The sequence below is a fragment of the Carassius carassius genome, chromosome 8 (genome assembly GCF_963082965.1).
Source record: "Carassius carassius chromosome 8, fCarCar2.1, whole genome shotgun sequence".
Lineage (NCBI taxonomy): Eukaryota > Metazoa > Chordata > Actinopteri > Cypriniformes > Cyprinidae > Carassius > Carassius carassius.
The window spans coordinates 2,398,433-2,420,597 of NC_081762.1; the positions used below are offsets into that span (position 1 = coordinate 2,398,433).

Here is a 22,165-nt window from a genome sequence, read left to right on the forward strand (position 1 = left end):
CTCACTTGAAATGACTTAGAATGTCGTCTATGTAGGGAGCTCAGTAATGCTGTCTACGTGGTGCTCTAAGTGTTGTCTAGTGAGTGAGCACAGTGTGCATTGACACAGACTAGGCAGCTGTAGCGGTTTTGAGAAAGTAAAGCAGGAAAAGAAGCGCTTCCTCCTCCCTCAGAGCGCGTTCTTCATGAACATTTCCTGTCGAGTTAGTGACTCACGTCCATCTCTGCGCGTTTCCTCTCAGACGAGGGAGGAGGATGAGGCTCGAGCCGATCTAACAGTGTACACCCGGGGTCAGACGGAATGGAGCGGCTCGGTTCCGTCGCGTTCGGATCGGTTCTTCTCGTGTGTCTGCTGTCTGGTGAGTTTCCGCTTCTGTCTCGTTACTCGCGACGCGACGCGACTCTCAGACGCGGACTCCGCTATGATCCGCGAGCGCGTGCGTTTCTCTGGTGCGCTGCGAGTCGCTTCGCGTCACACTCAGTGTTTATGGGGTGTAATTAGATTAATTATTAGTTCCTCTTTCAGTGACTGAAACTGTCAGACAACACGAGCCTGACACACGTTTCCTTGTGTGTGTGTGTGTGTGTGTGTCTGCGCGCGCGCGCGCGCTTGGAACTCTCCAATTCTGTTCCTGTTGTTTGTTCTGTGTTTATTCACTCACTGTACTGTGACATTTGTCACGATATAAAGAGTTGTTACTGTGGTGCGATATCGTTCAAATATTTACCAAAGTTTAACTATAGTGCGATGGAGCCATGATAAAGTAGGCCTATTAAAAATGAAAGCTAACTATAGGTAAAATGTTAAATAAATCGTAAATTTAAATAAACTTTGAAATATATATTGCCTTTAATCTTTTTTATATATATATATTAACATCATAAAGTGCATTAAACGTTACATCACACCAGGGTTTCCCAAACTGGGCTGCAGTGGGTTTATGTGTTAAATAATGAATCATTAATTAGATCATAAAACAAGTTTATTTTAAATTGATAAAGACCTTTTAGTTTGTATGTGTTTAGATTAGATAAAAATGAATTCTTCTTAAATGAGGTTGCAGGTGTTTTGTCCTGTGTCTTCATCACTGAAGTAAAACGCAGCATCCATCCACACAGATGTTTCTGCAGATTAGCATGAAACAACATAAACATCCGGTCGCATTTAAGAGGTCCTGAAGATCCAGATATATAATTTCCCAAAGCTTTGTGTCCATTTACCGCAGCTTACACTGATGCAGCATGTGTTGGCGTTTATTTTCCTGCCAGACGCAGATACTGAAGCAAGTCCAGCTGAATGTTGAGACGATTGTCATCAGATTCTGAGATGCCTGTTGCTGTAGAAAATGTTTTTTTTTTTTTTTTCATATTTCATGTGTTTAGGGTCTAAACTAACGTCACTTCGCTGTTTGAGCAATGTCTGTAAATCAGCTGGTGTTTTGGTGAATTGCAGTGGATTTATGAAGTCACTTTTTGACCAATCACATGAAATATAAACATCATCCACTAACTAACCACAAACTAAAATATTAACTTAGGTTGATCCAAAGGTAGTTTATTAAAACTTTTAAAGAATTAAAAAAAAAATACTAAAGCTTTAACTGCAATTAAAACAAAAATGAATTTTAAATATTAATGAAAGCTATAACAGTATCTCAATCTGGTTCTGATCTCTCCTCTGTTTGTGTCTCAGGTGCATCAGCTCTGCTCCAAACAGCCAATCCAGACAGAGTGTGTAAGTCATGTGACCCTCAGCCGGCGAACTGCAAGGCGTATCAGTGCATCGCAAACTGCAGCATGATAAAGTCCTGCCCGAGTCCAAATGATGTCTGCGCCGCCGTCTGGTATGATGCACTCGTGAACATGAGTCATGCAACTGCGATGGAGTTTGTTCCAACACGCTCAGACGTGATGCAGCATTCTTTACTTAAAGCAGTAGTTCACCTAAAATTAACCTTTACTGAAAATGCACTTGCCTTTAGGCCATCTGAGATGTAGGTAAGTTGGTTTCTTCATCAGATTTGGAGAAATGTAGCATTGCATCACTTGCTCAGCAGTGGATGCTCTGCAGTGAATGGGTGCCGTCAGAATGAGAGTCCAAACAGCTGATAAAAACAATAGTCCACAAGTAATCCATACCACTCCAGTCCACCAGTTAATGTCTTGAGAAGTGAAAAGCTATATGATTGTAAGAAACAAATCCATTATGAAGACATTTTTAACTTTAAACTGTTGCTTCTGTTTAAAGTTGCCGACAAGTTTGAGAGAGTTTGAGAGAGGCGGGGCATAGAGGACGTACAACAATGTACAGTAGACTATACACTAAATAATGATCTTTAAAAAATATCATGTGACCCCTTTAAGAAATGACAATATAGTGAGCGTCTTGTAGCAAAGAAACCTTTTTCCAAATAAAACCAAAAAGTTTTCAACCGGAATCATTCTTAAAGGTATAGTGCACCTACAGTACATTTTTAAAATTTACTCTCCCTTATTTGCATTTTTTGGGTGAATGATCCTTTACAGGAAGTTATTTTCGGATACATGAAGGTTTTTTAAGGCACCAGAATATAGTTGGATGAAAAGAACCAGAGAACTTTAAAAGTTTCTCCTGTGATGTAAAATGACAAAACTCTTTTTCTAAACCATCTTTGATATAGATGTGTAATAGATGCAAACCAACTTGTACACTGCTGCATTATGGGTTTTGTAGTTTGGTTTGTAGTGATTATTACATGAAAATGGAAAATGCAACAGGAGCTTATTTCACTTTCCACACAGCAGAAGATACAGGAACAATGACCCAAAATACACAAACGCTGGTGTAAATCAGCTGACCTACTGTTTCTGTTACAATCTCTAAACTAGTGTTTACTGGACAAAGTACGCAACTGTTAAATGTGTAGTATATACTGTGAAATAGCTACAGTGTTTTTGAATAACATGTGAAAGTAAAAGCACATTTTAAAGATGAACATTTCATAATTCTCTGTGGCATCCTTTAATTATCATCAGCTTGTCAGTCAATTAAACATTTTAATCAAATTAATTATATTATGTGTCGATTCATTAATCAATCTAATAATCACAATTTACATTCGGCTGTGAAAATTCCCCCCAAAGATTGTTTAAAATTTTTTTTTTTTTTTTTTTTTGGTTAAATGAGAAAGTATTAAGTGAAGTTTCAAATTACTAAATGATATTTACTGAATTATAGGAGTTTTAGAAATAAATATTTTATTTAATTTAATATACAATTTATTACACATAAACTTTTAGGCTACATCACTATGGGACATAAAATAGTTTGAGAAACATCTCAGTTTATTGTTTCAGTCATGCAAACAGCTTTGCTACCAACAGTCTTCAAAATACTTTCTTTTTTGTTCCACAAACGAAAGTCATTCATTCAGGTTTGAGTAAATTATGACATAAAAAAAAAAAAAAAAAAAACCTTTGGGTATACTATCCCTTTAACCCCCCCCCCCCCCCCCCCAATTACAAATTATTACTCTAAACAAGAAACTAAATCTGCCAGCAGGTGGTTTTAAATGTCTTTATGACTCATTCATCCAACTGCTGATTCATTCAGGCATTCAGTAAACTGCTCTTTCAATGAATGGATCTTTGAATCATTGATTCGCCCGATTCGTTCAAAACGCAGATTCATTCAGAAACTAGACACTGCTGCGGTGCTCAACTTACACTTGAGGAATACAGTAAGGGATACAATTTTCAGCCCACTTTTGACAGTCTGATGTGATTTTATCAATAATTTCACTTCCATTTTCTTCATAACACTGGAAGTGAAAGGTTGAGCTCAATGCATTTTAGGATACAGTATCACACATATTGTGTTCAGTTATAATACTGCACATTTTGACGAATGTAGTAGAGCATCAGGATATTGCCTCAGGTGGAGAAGCTGAATACTGTGCAGACATACAGCACAGTGCAGAATGATATGAGTATGAACTAGAGCTGTGATTGCTGTTTGTGTCTCTCAGGTGGAGGAAAGCTGGAGTCGTGATGATGGAGACGAAGTGTCATGACCCGACACAGCCATTGAGAGGTGTGATGCTGGACAACAGCAGCTCGGACTGTGTGCTGTCGATCAGCGACAAGAACCCTAACATCCGTCTGTGCGCCTGTACCGGACGAGAGTGCAACGAACACGTTCTGCTGAAAACACCTGATGACCAGATATGTGAGTGCAGTGGTGGAGTGTGTGTGTGTGTGTGTGTGTGTGTGTGTGGTTTCCTTCTATTTATCATATCATCAGCACCGAGTAGGTGTGTGTTTGCGGTTTCATACGTGTCGTGTTTGTTTGAGGTCTCCATCAGGTGTGTGTCTGGTTTTCAGTGCATAGTGTATTTCACGTATCATCAGCATTGAGCTAAATCTGAAAATGGCATATTTGCATTTATATTGTTCTTGTTCTGAATGTAAAATTGATTCATAAAGCGCCTGCAGTAATTGTGTTGGTTTTACATAAAGCGAGACAATCAAGATAAACTTTTCTTATCTAGTTATAATAAGTGTCATATTGTCACGGTCGGGTGAAGGGATGAGGTGAGGACTATTTATTAATAGTAAAAAATAAACAAAACTACAACAAAAACTACCCCGAGGGGGAAGAATAGGCAGGCAAAGACAGGGCACAGCATGGTAAGAGGAACATACACATATCTGACAATACTCTAAGACATAACATTGAACAATGAATCAGCCCAGGACTGCAGACACAAGGAGAATAAATAGGGAACCAAACGAGGGAGACACAGGTGGAGCAACTAAAACAATAATAACGTAACAAGATGGGTGTGATAAGACAATAGAACGGAGAGAACACAATGCACCAAACACACACAACACAAGCCATGTGCTCACAAAATAACACCGTGTCATCTAGTGGCCATCCTGGGCACACCAGCTGAAGACTGACACATTCTGAACTGCCTCTAAAGAGAGAACTTTTATTTGATCTGTTTTAGATTATTGGTAGAACTCTCATTTGTTAACATTAGCTTATGCATTAGCTAACATAAACTTATTAATATATATATATATTAGAAATTACACACACACACACACAAACACACACACGCACACGCACACACACACACACACACACACACACACACACACACATATATATATATATATATATATATATATAAATGTAAAATATATAGTGAAAAATACAAAATATAATAAAATTATGTATAATTTATAAAAAAAATTAAAATGCATTAAATGAATGTAAATAAAATAAATGTAGAAAATAAAAAAAACATAAAATACAATAATAAAATAAAATATAATATAATATAAATTTAAATTAATGTAATTAAAAAACTGATTTTAACTGAAAATCATTTAAATATTAAAATAAAATGAACTAAATGATATGTGTTTTTTTCATGTAACGTATTCGTTAATGTTTAAATAAACATTAAAAGGGTCATCAAATGTGAAATGCACTTTTACGTGTTGTTTGAACTGAAACACATCTACCGTACAATGATAAAATCCATCCAGAGTATTTTTTTTTTATCTTGTTAAATAATTTCCCGTTTCTCAAATCAAGCCATTGTCAGATGCCTGTCTGTGTGATGTCACACACACAAGCTCCTCCCACAATAGTTTGATAGACAGTAGCGTTTCAGCATAAGACTAGACTGGTGTTTTACCTTAGCTCCGCCCTGAGTGACTGTCATATTGTTTCACCGCCATAGTGTGCCAGAAACTCCCCCCACACACCAGTAAACACACGAAAGACATCCTGGGATTTATTTTTATGGCCACAGGGAGTCAGGACCGTCTCTTCCGAAGAATCTTTGCAAATGGTCTTTCCTTATAGTGTACTTGTTTGAAAGTTTCACGATGATTGCAGCTAAAGTTGACTGTCTCTCAGAGAGCAGCTCGGAAGAGGAGGCGGGGTCAGCAGAGCTCATTAGCATTTAAAGCAACATGCACTAAAACAGCTTGCTGTGTGACTGGGTAAAAACGGTGTAGTTATATTCTACCATTGAGACCTTGATTTGAACCAAACTATGTTACATACTTCTTACCAAACAAAATCAATAAAATGCTACATATGAGTAAATATTTTAAGTGTTGTTAGTGTAATTCCTTTGAAATGACTATAACAGGCAGAATGAATCAGTTTAGATGATATATATTTCTCTCTTTCTCTGTGTGTGTTTTGCAGTGCCTACATCAGTAACTATAGGAGGGTTCAGAATCCCTCAGATCTGTATGTTCTGTGACTTTGAGATTACCATGTGTAATGCCACCGGCGTCTGCGAATCCTCCTGCAACATCTCCTCCATCTGTGAGAATCCCAGCGAGGTCTGCGCCAGTGCCTGGTATGTGTCACTTCTCTGTGTTTTACATCTATGTTTTTGTTTACAGACTCTCAAATTCAGAATCTGCGTTCAGTTTAACTGCTGTCTAGACATTTGAATTTACGACATCAATCTCTGCATGAACTCTCTGTATCCGTTCAGTATGAATGTTGCCCACGACAGCGTTAATCAGGAAATAGCTTCGCTGGTATACAGGAAATCCTGTCTGACTTCCAGACAATCCCGCAGGAAATAGTTCAGTTCGGGTCGCAGACAAACTCTGAGAGTGAAAACAGATAGTCCGAGTGATCGTGATGTGACAGAAAGAGTTTAAAGGAGTAGTTAATCCTAAAAATAATATTTAACAGGTTTGTTTCTTCATTAGATTTGTAGAAATGTAGCATTGCATCAGTGTCTCATCAATGGATGCTCTGCAGTGAATGGGTGCCGTCAGAATGAGAGTCTGATAAAAATATCACAATAATCCACAGCACTCCAGTCCATCAGTTAATGTTTTAAGTGAAAAGCTGACACAAATCCATAATTACAACGTGTTTAACTGCAAACTATTGCTTTTGGCTAGAATACAAGCCTAATACTGCAAAAAGAAAACAACATTTCCTAACGTATGTTCATTATTAATGTCTTTGAAATAAGTCTCTTCTCCTCACCAAGGCTCCATTTATTTGATGAAAAATACTGTAAAAAGAATAAAATATTATACAATTTAAATTTTCTGAAGAAACATTTCTGATTATTATCAATGTTGGAAACAGTTGTGCTCCACAATATTTTTTATGGAAACTGTGATGCATTTCATTTTTTTAGGATTCTCAGATGAACAGAAAGTTTAAAAGAACAGCATTTATTTGAAATAGAAATCTAATGTAACTTTATAAATGTTTTTTACTGTTGATGTAATGCGTCCTTGTTGAATTCAAATATTAATTTATATACAGTATTTGGTGGCTTTTAAAGAGGACACCCTTCTGTTATTCTCTGATAAAAGCCAGTCAGCTCACATTGTGCATGTTGTGTTTCAGGATGAGAAATAATGGGAGCCCTATCATGGACACGGTGTGTCACAATCCAGCGCTGCCCTTTCACGGTCAGTATCTGACAGACTACAGCAACACTTTCTGTCAGATGAAGAAGGTGAAGGGCATGGAGGATTTCTACATCTGCTCCTGCAATGCTGAAGAGTGCAACGATCTCCTCTACTTCACTGACGGTGAGTGAGATGTGAATGACAGCAGCTAGAGCGCATTTATCAAAGAAATGAATACTTTTATTCAGGAAGGATGCATTCAATTAATCAAAAGGGACAGTAAAGACACTTATATTGTTACAGTAGATTTCGATTTCAAATATTTGAACTTTCTATTCATCAAAGATTCCTGAAAAATAAGATGTAATAAGAATAGGAGGCACCACACTAGTTTTTGACATTGATGAGCTCAGTAATAAGATTTATTAGTTTCAGTTGATGTACTAATATAACAAGAACAGGAATTGAAAAATAAAAATGCATCAGTTTCCATAAAAATATTGTGCAGCACAACTGTGTTCAACATTGATAATAATCAGAAATGTTTCTTGAGCAGTAAATCAGTATATTATTCTGACTTCTGAAGATCATGTGACACTGAAGACTGGAGGAATGATGCTGGAAATACAGCTGTGCATCACAGAAATAAATTACATTTCAACAGGTATTCCCATAGAGAACAGCTGTTTTAAATTGTAAAAACATTTCACAATATATCTATTTTTACTGTATTTTTTATCAAATAAATGCAGCCTTCGTGAGCAGAAGAGATGTATTTAAAAACATTTTTTTTTTTATCTTAATGATTCCAAGCTTTTGAAGACTGCTGATGTGTCAGTCAGATGTTCACTTCAAGTGGGCAGTTCTCGATCAGAATAAGAATATTAAGACCCAGTTTTGACTCTTTCACACTGTGTTGTGTCAGTTTAAAAGCATTCTTGGGGTAAACTGTGCGAGTCGTCGTTTTATAATGTCTCCGTGGAGCTGCTGAAGCGTTCATATGTGTGGTTTCCTGTCTGTGTCTGAAGATCATCACATGCAGAAATCTTGTTTTTATAGCCGTGTGTTATTTCTGTGTGTTTGCGTGTGTACGTTTGTGTTTTGTGTTTGGTTGCACATTACTGTGTTTACTGTAACGTGTATCTTTAGGGAGTTTTGTGCAAGGAAAGGACAACTAATGTTTATTTCTTCTTCTGACTAGAGTCTAGTTTTAGATGAATGAAACAGGAAGCTGCCTCATGTGATTCTGAGAGGAAACTTTTGGTGCAGAAAATATCTCTCTCCAAATGTAAAAACTGCAAAAGAGATGTTCAGCCTCTGGTTTTTGTCATTTTCCAGTGTTTAAATGTATCTGAATCACATTTAAATAAGATGCCATTTTTCTTTTTTCGTTGTTTTTTTTGTTCAAATGTTTTCTGAGTCAGAAGAAAAAAAGACGAACAAATCTATTTCTGCATTCTTAAACACATGAATTCATAGACTATACAGTAAAATGGCATAATACTGAGAACTAAGCAGGATGGTAATTTTGTTTGTGAATATCTGGTTTAGTTGCTTCTTGCAGCTCAAACTAAATCCTGACCCTGTTTCAACGGTTCAATGCCAAGAATTGTATTAGTTCAATGATTAGTTATTACTTTCTCCGAAGTGCTCATAAAGCTTTTATTTAGTTTTTTCTCCCGGAAGTTGTCAAGTCAGACAATCAGATTAGAAATAAAATTTTCAACAGATCTTTATAATATTGTTTACAATATAAATGTATGACATTTAAGATGGACGGTACATCCCTAAAATAACATTTTTATTTTATTTATTTGTTACATTTTTCCTAATTGTATGCGCTTTTGTCATTTTCATTGCTTTTTTATATAGATTATAAATTATCATTATATATATATATATATATATATATATATATATATATATATATATATATATATATATTATGATTTAGGTTAAATTATTATTAATTTATTATTTATTTATTTATTGTTTTCAGTTTTAGTTCCTTATTTGTTTTAAGTTGGTAATTTGGGTTCTTTTGGCTTAATTGATAGTTCACCCAAAAATGAAAATTCTGTCATTAATTACTCACCCTCATGTCGTTCCAAGCACGTAAGGTCTTTGTTCATCTTCAAAACACAAATTAATATATTTTTGATGAAATCCGAGAGCTCTCTGGGCCTCCAAAGACAGCAAGGGTCCTACCATGATCAGGGTCCAGAAACATAGTAAGGACGTATAGTAGTAAGGATATTAATTGTTGAATAAAGTCATTATTTTTGTTTTCTTTGGGCACAAAGTATTCTCGTAGATTCGAAAAATTACGGTTAAATCTAGGGAGGTCCCGATCAGTTTTTTTTTTGCCCTCGAGTCAGAGTCATTTGATTTTGAGTATTTAACGATACCGATACCAAGTCCCGATCCGATACTTCTATAATATATAAAAAATAGAATAAAGAAGAGCAAAAAAACAGATCCAGGATTTTCAATAAATTATATTTTGAAATATATTCAAATATAAAACAGCTATTTTAAATAGGCTAGTAAAAATATTTAAAAATGTTACTGTTTTGCTGTACTTTGGATGGAATAAATGCAGGCTTGGTGAACAGAAGAGACTTCTTTAAACAACATTAATAAGCTTACTGTTCAAAAACTACTGACTGGTAGTATAGGCAACTTAAACTTAAAAAAATGTCTTTGCGTTTCCATAAATTTCTGTTTTTCTGTGAAAACAACTGTTTTCATACAGCGATAGCTGGATGCTTTTGTCCATATTAGGAGTTTCCTGGTATGACTTTCTGCGCCAGAGCGCCCTCTGGCGTCGAGTATGAATGAAACGTACACTGCAGTAGTGTTTAGCGCTCCGTGATGTTCATCTCACCTTATTCTGGGTCCAAATAAAACACCAGATCATGCACAGACTATCCTGTCTCTTTGAGTTTAAATCTATATTTATTCACACCTTTATTATATATATCCGAGTCCTGATCGGGAGGTAACGTCCGATTCCGATTGAGTCTGAAACCATGTGATCGGATCTGGACATCCCTAGTTAAATCCCTTTGGACAAAGTAGATCAAAAAATGTAATCTGGATCATTATGATCTGGATTTGGAAATCCCATGCTTTGCAATCCAGGATCAGGTGATCCATTTTAGTTTTGTGCTGGTTTTTCAAAGCAAAATTGGCTTGGATCACCCTGATCCAGATACACACTACTTTAGATTTCCCCTAAAGCTATATGGTGAAGGGGGAAATAACGCATTCTAGTTTTGCATTGCATTTTCATAAATATCTTCTTTTGACTGGTCCATCTTTGGTGATTGTGCCAATGTAGTTTACAATCAGTGAGTAAACAACTTTAAATTGGATATATTTTACTTTGATATTGACAGCTGTTCAGGGGCTTGGGGATATATTGCATGTTAAAATGTGAATCAGTCTTTAAGTTAGATTTGTTCCTGAAATTTAAAATTAAATTATTTGTTATTTCAGGTAACAGAAATGCTTGTAATAGTTCTGTTCTGAGTAAAGCAGTAGTAAGTTTCCTCTGGTGTTCCTTTGCAGTGCCACCTGATCCTAGAGACATTGAGAAGACTCTCCCGCCGGTGCTGTTGGTCAGTCTGGTTCCTGTGCTGATCGTTGTCGTCGTTCTCCTCTCGGCCGTCTACTACTATTGCGTGTTCCACCAGGAGAACCTCAAAGCACCCAAAACCAAAGGCATTGACAGCGAGACCTGCGCCATCATCATGAGCGACGACGACCGATCCGACAGCAACTCGGCCAACGCCAACAGCCTAAACCACAACACTGAGCTGCTCCCCATCCAGCTGGACGCTATAGTGGGGATAGGTCGCTTCGCTGAAGTCTACAGAGCCAAACTCAAGCAGGGAGCGACGGACGAATCCTTCCAGATGGTAGCGGTCAAAATATTTCCCTACGAAGAGTACGCATCATGGAAAACCGAGTGGGAGATTTTCTCCGATTCTGAACTTCGGCATGAAAACGTGCTTCAGTTTTTGACCGCCGAGGACCGGAAGATAGAGCGACGCTATTGGCTGATAACGGCTTATCACGAGCGAGGGAACCTGCAGGAGTTCCTGATGCAGCACGTGATTGGCTGGGATGAGCTGTGCCGATTGGGTATGTCTCTGGCGAGGGGCGTGGCTCATCTCCATGCTGACCGGACGCCGTGCGGACGCCCTAAAGTGGCCATCGTGCACCGCGACCTGAAGAGTGTGAATGTGCTGGTGAAGTCGGACCTCAGCTGCTGTCTGTGTGACTTCGGTCTCAGTCTGAGACTACATAACTCCATGACTCCTGAAGAACTGGCCAACAGCGGACAGGTGAGAGTGTGACATCACTGCTGACCGAAGCCCTGGCTCATTTTCAGTTATAAATGTATATTATTATTTACTATATGTATTATATTAATAATTAATTATTTAAATTATACGCTAATACTTTAGATAGTATGTATGTATATACATGTATGTATGTAAAATATGTAAAATAAAAAATAAAATTTATGCATTTAGCAGACGCTTTTATCCAAAGCGACTTACAGTGCGTTCAGGCTATCAATTTTAAAAGTATATATATATATATATATATATATATATATATATATATATATATATATAGCTAAGATCCGACTTCATATATATTCTATATTTTAAATAATCTATTTTTAATTTATATATAGTAGTATTTACTTATAATAATTAATTACGAATAAAGCATATACTAATTAATAATAAATGTATTCATATAATAAATTCATTATATTACATATATAACGTTATGTAAAGGTTATTTTTATAAATAGTTTTAAGCCATGTATTTTAGGAGAAAAAATGTTTCTTATAATTAAATGCATTTATTTATTTATTTTTAGTATTTCATAACATTTTCTTTCAAAATGCTCATGTTTTAAAAATCACGTATGTATCTATCCGTTTGTCTATTGTTAATTTGGTTTACAGTTATTTGACAGAGATATTGAGGGTTCAGTGAGTTCAGTGTATGTGTAAAAATAACTAAATAACATTACGACACAGCCCAATGCTGAACTGAAAGCGTAAAACAAATACTTTTCTAGAAAAATGAAAATGAAAGCATTATATACGCACAATTTGTTTCTCATTTGTTTTACATTTCTGTATAACTTCTGATATAACACAGTGATATTAGCAACCAAACAAGCATTTTAAAATAAAGGTCTGTAGTATGTTTTATATTAAAATGTAATTGCATTACACACCAAACAGAATTAAATCTGTCAGATAATGTGATCTTAAGTTCATTATATGAGCTGACAGAAGCTCTGCTGGTCTTTCTCAGGTGGGGACGGCCAGATATATGGCTCCTGAGGTGCTGGAGTCCAGGATGGACCTGGAGAACATCGAGTCCTTCAAACAGGCCGACGTTTACTCCATGGCCCTGGTTCTGTGGGAAATCACGTCCAGATGCAGCGCTATCGGAGGTAAGACACGCCCATCAGTGATTACACTCTCCATATCACACACACACACACGCGCACACACACACACGCGCACACACACACACACACACACGCACACACTCACACACACTCACTCTCACATTCACACACACACACACACACACACACACACACACACACACACACACACGCACACACATTCACACACTCACACACACTCACTCTCACATTCACACACACACACACACACACACACACACACACACACACACACACACACACACACACACACACACACACACCATGTCCAAACAGAATTTGTTGTAGAAATGATGTATAAATCTTTAAAAAGGCCCAGTTGGATTTAAATATAAATATCTAAAAGGTATATAATTACAAATTATAGATAAAAGATAAATGCCCCAAAATATGTAGTTAAAAAACTTGTGTTCATTATATATATATATATTAAATATAAAATACAAATATTATATTATATTATATTATATTATATTATATTATATTATATTATATTATATTATATTATATTATATTATATTATATTATATTATATTATATTATACAGCATTTAATATTATATATCATTAAAAAGATTAGATGTTCAGATATAGATGGATGGATGGATGGATGGATTGATTGATAGATAGTAGATGATTGTTATAAATGATAATTACACCAAAATTATTAATATATGTCATTATAAACATACACTATAAAATGTAGATATTGACTATTATATTTAATAACATTTATTTTATATAATAGCTGGTCCCAATTTATATTAACTGTCCCTAATACTTGTGGACTTACATAGTAACCAGATGTGTACATAGTATGTGACCACAGTGTAAGTACACATGGGTAAATAGTATCTACAGCTCTAATATTCTGTAACTACACACATGTCATAATCCTCAGGATGGTTGTGTAACAAGATGGTTTGTTTTTCACTTTACGAAGTACTCATGTAACTCATGGAATTATATAACTTAATTTCATAATTCTGTACCAACAATATGTATTATAGTAATTGGAACCATTTGATCCAGGGGGGGAGATGGGGAGGTTTAGGGGTGAGAATGGGACCCTGGGGTGGAGATGGGTAGGTTTAGGGGTGAGAATGGGACCCTGGGATGGAGATAGGTTTAGGGGTGAGAATGGGATCCAGGGGGTGGAGATGGGTGGGTTTAGGGGTGAGAATGGGATCCTGGGGTGGAGATGGGTGGGTTTAGGGGTGAGAATGGGACCCTGGGATGGAGATAGGTTTAGGGGTGAGAATGGGATCCAGGGGGTGGAGATGGGTGGGTTTAGGGGTGAGAATGGGACCCTGTGGTGGAGATGGGTAGGTTTAGGGGTGAGAATGGGACCCTGTGGTGGAGATGGGTGGGTTTAGGGGTGAGAATGGGATCCTGGGGTGGGTTTAGGGGTGAGAATGGGACCCTGAGGTGGAGATGGGTAGGTTTAGGGGTGAGAATGGGACCCTGTGGTGGAGATGGGTGGGTTTAGGGGTGAGAATGGGACCCTGTGGTGGAGATGGGTGGGTTTAGGGGTGAGAATGGGACCCTGGGGTGGAGATGGGTGGGTTTAGGGGTGAGAATGGGACCCTGGGGTGGAGATGGGTAGGTTTAGGGGTGAGAATGGGACCCTGTGGTGGAGATGGGTGGGTTTAGGGGTGAGAATGGGACCCTGGGGTGGAGATGGGTAGGTTTAGGGGTGAGAATGGGACCCTGTGGTGGAGATGGGTGGGTTTAGGGGTGAGAATGGGACCCTGGGGTGGAGATGGGTAGGTTTAGGGGTGAGAATGGGACCCTGGGGTGGAGATGGGTGGGTTTAGGGGTGAGAATGGGACCCTGGGGTGGAGATGGGTGGGTTTGGGGGTGAGAATGGGACCCTGGGGTGGAGATGGGTAGGTTTAGGGGTGAGAATGGGACCCTGGGGTGGAGATGGGTGGGTTTAGGGGTGAGAATGGGACCCTGGGGTGGAGATGGGTAGGTTTTGTGGGAGGAGTTGGATCTCAAGTTGGAGTTAGTCCACCACTATAATACCAGTGTACTTGGTAACTCCTCGGGAACTGTCCACTTAATGTAAAGTGTAACATTCTGGACACAAAACAGAATTTCTATGTAAAGCCTAACTTAACTGGCCGCTGCTGTATAACATCAGAATAATAACATAATAAATGTAATATAAAGCGCAACCCTTTCTTTACCAAAAAATGCTCTTAGTCCTATTACACATTTGTACTTTCATTACCAAAAAGTGTTGTTACCAATGTCCTGTTACACATTTGTTCTTGTTACAAAAAAAGTTACACAAACATTAGAGCTGTAGATACTATACACTGTGGTTACATACTCTGTACACATCTAGTTACTATGTGCAGTAAGTACACTTAATATAAAGTGGGACCAAATATTTAAAAGACATATTGTTGAATATAAAGAGAAATACCCAAAAAGATGGTTATCGAAAAAAACCTATGTATTATATATAAAATATAAAAAATAACAATCATTCATATATTATATTTAACAAATGTATTAAATGTATTTATATATATATATATATATATATATATATTAGTGTGTGTGTGTGTGTGTAATTATATTACATGTATATTATATGTTACAGTTATAAGATTTTATAATATTTATATATATTTGATTGATTATTAGCAAAAATGTAATGCTTCCTGTTTTTGACACATAAATTTCCTGAGAACTTTAGAACAGAGCTTGAACGATGCTTTTCTATAAATCTATTGAAAAGCATAATTCAGTTTCTGTGCTGAAGTTCCCAAGAAATGTATGTGATAAAAACAGGAAGCATCGCTGTCATGAACTCAGCAGTGACACGCGTCATGACACACAGCCCACTTCCTGTCTCTGCTATATGCACTTCCTCCACGGCTTTGTTGTTGTTGTTGTTGTTGTTTAAGGGTCTTTATTTCAGATTCAAGAGTATTTGTGGCAGGAAGCAGACAGATTTGTGTAGTTTGTTGTGAATGGATGGTTAAAACCCTGATGACGCATTTCCCACAATGCCATTCTTCAGTTCCCCTCTAGGTCCCTTCTGAGCACAGGGCTCATGCTAGTGTGTGTGTGTGTGTGTGTGTGTGTGCAGATGTGCGGGAGTACGAGCCTCCGTTCGGGAAGCTGAAGGATCATCTGTGTGTGGAGAGCATGAAGGATGATGTCATCAGAGACCGACTGAGACCCGAGATACCGGCCACCTGGACTAACCACACGGTAACTAGCTAAACTAGTCTCACAGAGCCTGACGATTCACTAAACCAGCACCGCTTGACCTCACTGACGTAAGAGCTGTGAAGTGGCTCATATTTCCACTTTTTTTTATTTACAGCATATTATAGGCTTATTATAGTGAACTAAAACTAAAATCAAAAATAAACCAAATATTAACTGAAATTAAATATAAAAGCCTACATTTATGTTATTTCATCTAATTTCCAAGTTTTTATTTTAAACTTAAAATAATTAAAACCATGAACATATTTAAAAAGATAAAACTCACTAAAAACATGAAAGCAATTTCTAATAAAAAAAAACTATAACATTTAACTATAATATTTATATATATATACTCACTATAGTACTGTACTGGTTTATTGTTTCATTCTTTAAATTTTATTATTTATTTTAATCTATTTTAATTTATTTTAACCACATTTATGTTATTGATTTTGTTTTTATGACTTATTTGAATTATTTCATAATTTATATATTTTCATCAAACGTTTTATTATTTATTTGAATATTTTTTTTATACTCTGTTGTATCCTTTACTTGTAGATGTATTTATTTAATAATCTATTTAAATATTTAAACCTAATTAGTGTTATTCTTACCAATTGTTTTTTTTTATTATTTAATTCTATTTTATTTATCATAACCATTCATTTAAATTTATTTAATTTAATCTTATTTTTAGTATTTATAGTATTTATTTAAATCTTTTTTAACTTATTTTTATTATTTGTTCTTGTCTTTTGTTTTTATTATGTTTTAACTAAATATTTATTTTATTATAATAATTTTTTTTAAATCTTTATTATTTAATAATTCTTTTTTTATTTGAATCATGCATTTATGCATTTAATTTAATCTTATTTGTAGTATTTATAGTATTTATTTAAATCTATTTAACTCGTTTTTATTATTTGTTGCTGTCTTTTGTTTTTATTATGCGTTTTAATTATATATTTAATATAATATCATATATATTTTTTTAATCTTATTTTCATTATTTATTATGATTTTAACCCTATCATTATCTGTCGTCTCTCTCAGGGCGTTCATCTGCTGAGCTCCACTATAGAGGAGTGCTGGGATCACGACCCCGAGGCGCGTGTGACAGCGCAGTGTGTCGTGGAGAGATTCGGTGAAATCAGCAGCGCTGTGATCTCGCCCCTCAACACCGACACCAAGAGCGCACAGGATTCTGGGAACGATGAGGAGGAGATCTGAGCCACAGACACCTGTCTGTCCAATCAGCTGATAAACGGCCTTTTAGACAAAGTGACATTTGCACTTTTCAGGAACAACTAAACACACCAAATCCACACATGTGTACAGCACAGGTGATGCTTACTTAGCTATGAACTCATTCTCCATATCCAGAGCGTGTGTATGACGCCAGTCGCTCGTTAGCAATCATTATAAGCTTCAGGGAAAATCTGCTTCGCTGACGTGAAACAGGCAAACACAGAGGAACCGGAGTCCTGACGCAAAGGATTCTGGGACATGTGAACTCATACCAAGAAAATCCAAGAGACCCTATGTGAATTTACAGTATTATAAAGCCGCAAGTTTATTATGAGCGATAAATCTGATCGAATCCAGCTGATTTAAGTTTTTAATAAAGTGCTGTCAAACGATTTATCGGTTTCAAAATAAAAGTTTTTGTTTGCATACTATATGAGTGTGTACTGTGTATATTAATGATGCATGTGTATATATATATAATAATTTTTTTATGTATTATATTATTATATAAAATATAAGAATATAAATGTATATGCATGTAAATATTTTCAAAATATATACATGCATGTGTTTGTATTTATAATAGACATAATAAATATACACAGTACACACTTATATATTATGTAAACTAAAACTTCATTTTGGATGCGATTTAATCGTTTAACTGCACTAAAACTAACCAAAGAGAACTGTGAGCCAAAGACGATCTGGATTATAGAGATGAAATATGAATTCTGCTGATTTTGAGACTCTCAGCTGAAGCTGTTTGTTTATTAATGTGAAAATCGAAAGACTTTTACCCACGTGCCTTACAGAGCCGAGGTTCTGTTGACGATCAGATAACGAGGATCTGAAATATCAACTTCAGCGTCTGATATCAACAGTTATAAAAGCCAAGAAAAGAGCACTTTTTGCATATATGCATGTATAATCATTGTGTATATTTGTTACATTTTTTTATAAAACATCATAATATCATTGTTTGTGAATGTTGTTCATGGACTGCTTACATACTACAGCTGAATATAGGGCTTTAACTCAAATTAGTTGCACACATTATTTCATGTCAAGTCAACGCACACATTCGTAGCAGGCCAAATCGATCAAAAATATGCTCTTCTGTTATTCTGATTTCTGTTATCAAACGCTTTTATCCAAGGAAAGATTACTCTATATAATAAAATCTCTAAATAAACCAGGGATTTTGTGAGGATGATTTGAGGCTCAGACTCTGATTAAATCATATGTTGCCTCCTGCTGGAGAGATTCAACATCACACAAATACAAAATAAGAGTTTGTGTTCCTTAGCTGCTCTCACAATAACATTAGTTTTCGCTTAGATTGCCATCGTTTCAAACATGTAATAATTCATATATTCTATGATGGTTTTTCATATTTTAAGATTGAAAGTCAGGTTTCGGATACAAGTATGAAATATTCAAATAAATAAAAAAACACCATACAGATATGAATTATTGCATGTTTGAAATGATAGTAATTTAAACTAAAAGTGAAACAAACATAATTATAATAATTATTGCGTAAATATCAACATGCTATTTCAAACATTGTTGGCCTGGATATTTTTGTTTGTTTGTTTGTTTATCAAGAGAGGAGTGAAGAAAACAAAGAAAAATTAAAGGTAAATGACACTTGTAGTTTCAAATTATTTCTTATTTTAAAAAAAAATGCAAAATTACTTAAAAAACATTACTTAATTATGCATATTTAAGATATAAAATGCAACCTGAATTAGCATTAGTGAGAAAAAGTGTAGGCTATGCCTTTTAAATGCCAATTTACAGGGATAGCTATATTTAGTTTTTCAAGATTCTATGATCAAGAGAAAGTTGAAGAGAATAGCATTTATTAGAACATAGTAATCTTTTGTAACAATTACACATTTTTGCTGTCACTTTTAATCAATTGATAATTGATAAATAAAAGTATTAATAAATATGAACTAGGATTGGTCAAACTGAAGGCTGGAGAATGATAGGAGCAGTAGGCACATCATCGGAGACCTTCTGATTTCTGTCTATCACTGCTGTTAGCAAGTTGTATGGGAAAAGACTAAATAAACTACACTTTTGTCATAAGCAAGCAGTGGGCGGCAGGCAAAACAAGTATTAGTCTACCTACATCCTCTGACTAGCATCAGGCTGGCGAGTTTGTGATCGTAAGATCCATGTCAAGCTAGCGTGAGACTTAAAAGAGACATTAGGTCCCCAGTGAACGGATAATTGAAAGTATAGTGAGTCCGGAATAATCAAACATCAAAATTGATACATAATCAACCTTTGTGATCAATATTTTAAATAGAAACATTGTCTAAATTTAATGATCACGTGAAATTGGAGTCAGATTGAGCATAGAGCTAGACTAGGTTTTAAACTAAATCCTGATAAATTCAGAAGCGCAAGTAAAAGACCGAATATGCATTAAACCTTCGACCAGGCGCTGGATTCTGCTATTTGGGCTGGTGCGTGGATCCTTACACCACTAAAGGAGGTAGAGCTATTTCACATGTGGCTCCCAAACTCTGGAATAGCCTTCCTGATAATGTTCAGGGTTCAAACACACTTTCTCTGTTTAAATCTAGATTAAAGAAAAGATCTCTATGGCCAAACATTCAAATAATGCATCTCATAATTTTGGACTTCAGTTATTTCTGATCAAATGCTCATTATTATTCTTTAGCTTGGGTTAAACTAATTAATTTTACTCAGCCTCAGACGTCACGCCCATGGACCGTTGGCTGAACGTCTGATGCATATGGCACACAATAGTGGCAACACTTCAGAAGCATTGAAGTCGTCAGTGGATTGGTTGAATTCTACAGTTTTTTTCGGGGAGACGTGTCTGTATTGCGTTCTTTAACGTTCCACCTGGAAACAAAGATACTGTGCCGCCAAACCCCCTCACGAATGTGACAAAAGAACAAACTGCTCAAGCCCTAAGACTCGAAAGATGAACTGGGCTGCCTTTCCCAAAATCATTGTAGGCTTAAGTTGATTGTAGCTCCATTGGTTTTAATGGGTCTTCAATGTACTTAAGCTCATGATGCTTTTGGGAAACACAGCCCTGATCATTTCTGTTTCTGTTACAGGCTGCGTAGCCAACTTTGCTTGAAAGTTGAGTGAATGAAGTATCCAACATTCCACACTTTGTTTTTCAGTTATTTATGTGCATCATCCAGGTATTCAAAGTTCACCATTTCTTGTTGTAATTTTCATTGTGAACAAACAACTTTCACCATATTTAGTACTTAATCATAGTACTTAAATACACAAATGGGGACACATCTACTGTATAGTGTGTTCTACCTAATGACACTGTTTCTGTTACGTAATGATGTCACTGCTCAACATTATTTAGCAACTTTTAGCAGCAAATCATCCTGTTGTTTACAACTTAGCTAACATTAGCGGCCATTTGTAAATTGAATATGTCTGCTTCCAGTGTCATCCACTTCCATCTATTTTGTGGGTTCGAGTCTCGAGCCACCAATATCATGAGTGAACTGCTCCCCGGGCACAGTGTGTGTGCACTTTGGATGGGTTAAATGTAGAGCACGAATTCTGAGTATGGGTCAACATACTTGGCCTTACATTTAAATTTTACATTTACATTTTATCATTTAGCAGACGCTTTTATCCAAAGCTGCTTAACATTATTTAGCAACTCATTTTATTACAAATGAGAACAATAGAAGCAATCAGATCAACAAGAGAACAACAACAGTATACAAGTGCCATGACAAGTCTCAGTTAGTCTAGTACAGATTGCATAGCCAGGTTTTTTTTATGAAAGATGAGAAAAGAAAGAAAAGAGCTAGTATTAGTTGGTAAAGTTCTGGTGAAAAAGTTGAGTCTTTAGATGTTTCTTGAAAATGAGTAAAGGCTGTACGAGTTGAGATTGGAAGGTCATTCCACCAGCTGGGCACAGTCCAGGAAAAGGTCAGTGAGAGTGATTTTGAACTTCTTTGGGATGGCACCACAAGGCGTCGTTCACTTGCAGAGCGCAAACTTCTGGAGGGCACATAAGATTTAACCAATGAGTTTAGGTAAGATGGTGCCGTGCCAGTGGTCGTCTTGTAGGCTAGCATCTGTACCTTGAATTTGATGCGAGCGGCTACTGGTAGCCAGTGTAACCTGATGAGGAGAGGAGTAACGTGAGCTTTTTTTGGCTCATTGAAGACAACCCTCGCTGCTGCATTCTGGATCAACTGCAGTAGGCTTGATAGTACATGCAGGAAGGCCCGCCAGGAGAGCATTACAATAGTCCAGTCTGGAGAGAACCAGAGCTTGGACAAGAAGTTGGGTGGCTTGCTCTGACAGGAAGGGTCTAATCTTCCTGATGTTGTATAAGGCAAATCTGTAGGGTCTTTAAGCAATCTGTCTGTGAAGCTTAACTGATGATCCATCACAACTACTATGTTTCTGGCTGTCCTCGAAGGAGTTATGGTTGACGAACCCAGCTGTATAGAGAAGTTGTGATGAAGCAATGGGTTAGCTGGAATCACCAGGAGTTCTGTCTTGGTAAGGTTGAGCTGAAGGTGATGGTAATTCATCCAGCTAGAAATGTCACTCAGACAGGCTGAAATGCGAGCAGCTACCGTCGGGTCATCTGGTTGGAATGAGAGGTAGAGTTGGGTGTCATCAGCGTAGCAGTGGTAAGAAAAGCCATGGTTCTGAATGATAGATCCTAATGACGTCATGTAGATCGAGATGAGAAGTGGTCCAAGTACTGAGCCTTAAGGGAACCCCAT

At 36.5% G+C, this 22,165-nt stretch overlaps 1 protein-coding gene across 1 annotated transcript; it reads left to right on the forward strand.

Moving 5' to 3' along the window:
* The first annotated feature begins 132 nt into the window (after positions 1–132).
* LOC132144964 (TGF-beta receptor type-2-like) lies at positions 133–17,860 on the forward strand. Its single transcript, XM_059555584.1, has 9 exons — positions 133–358; positions 1,693–1,843; positions 4,007–4,206; positions 6,214–6,370; positions 7,393–7,580; positions 10,971–11,749; positions 12,747–12,888; positions 16,012–16,136; positions 17,199–17,860. Exons 1-9 carry the CDS (start codon positions 301–303, stop codon positions 17,373–17,375), a joined length of 1,977 nt encoding a protein of 658 aa, XP_059411567.1. The 5' UTR covers positions 133–300; the 3' UTR covers positions 17,376–17,860.
* Positions 17,861–22,165: the final 4,305 nt, after the last annotated feature.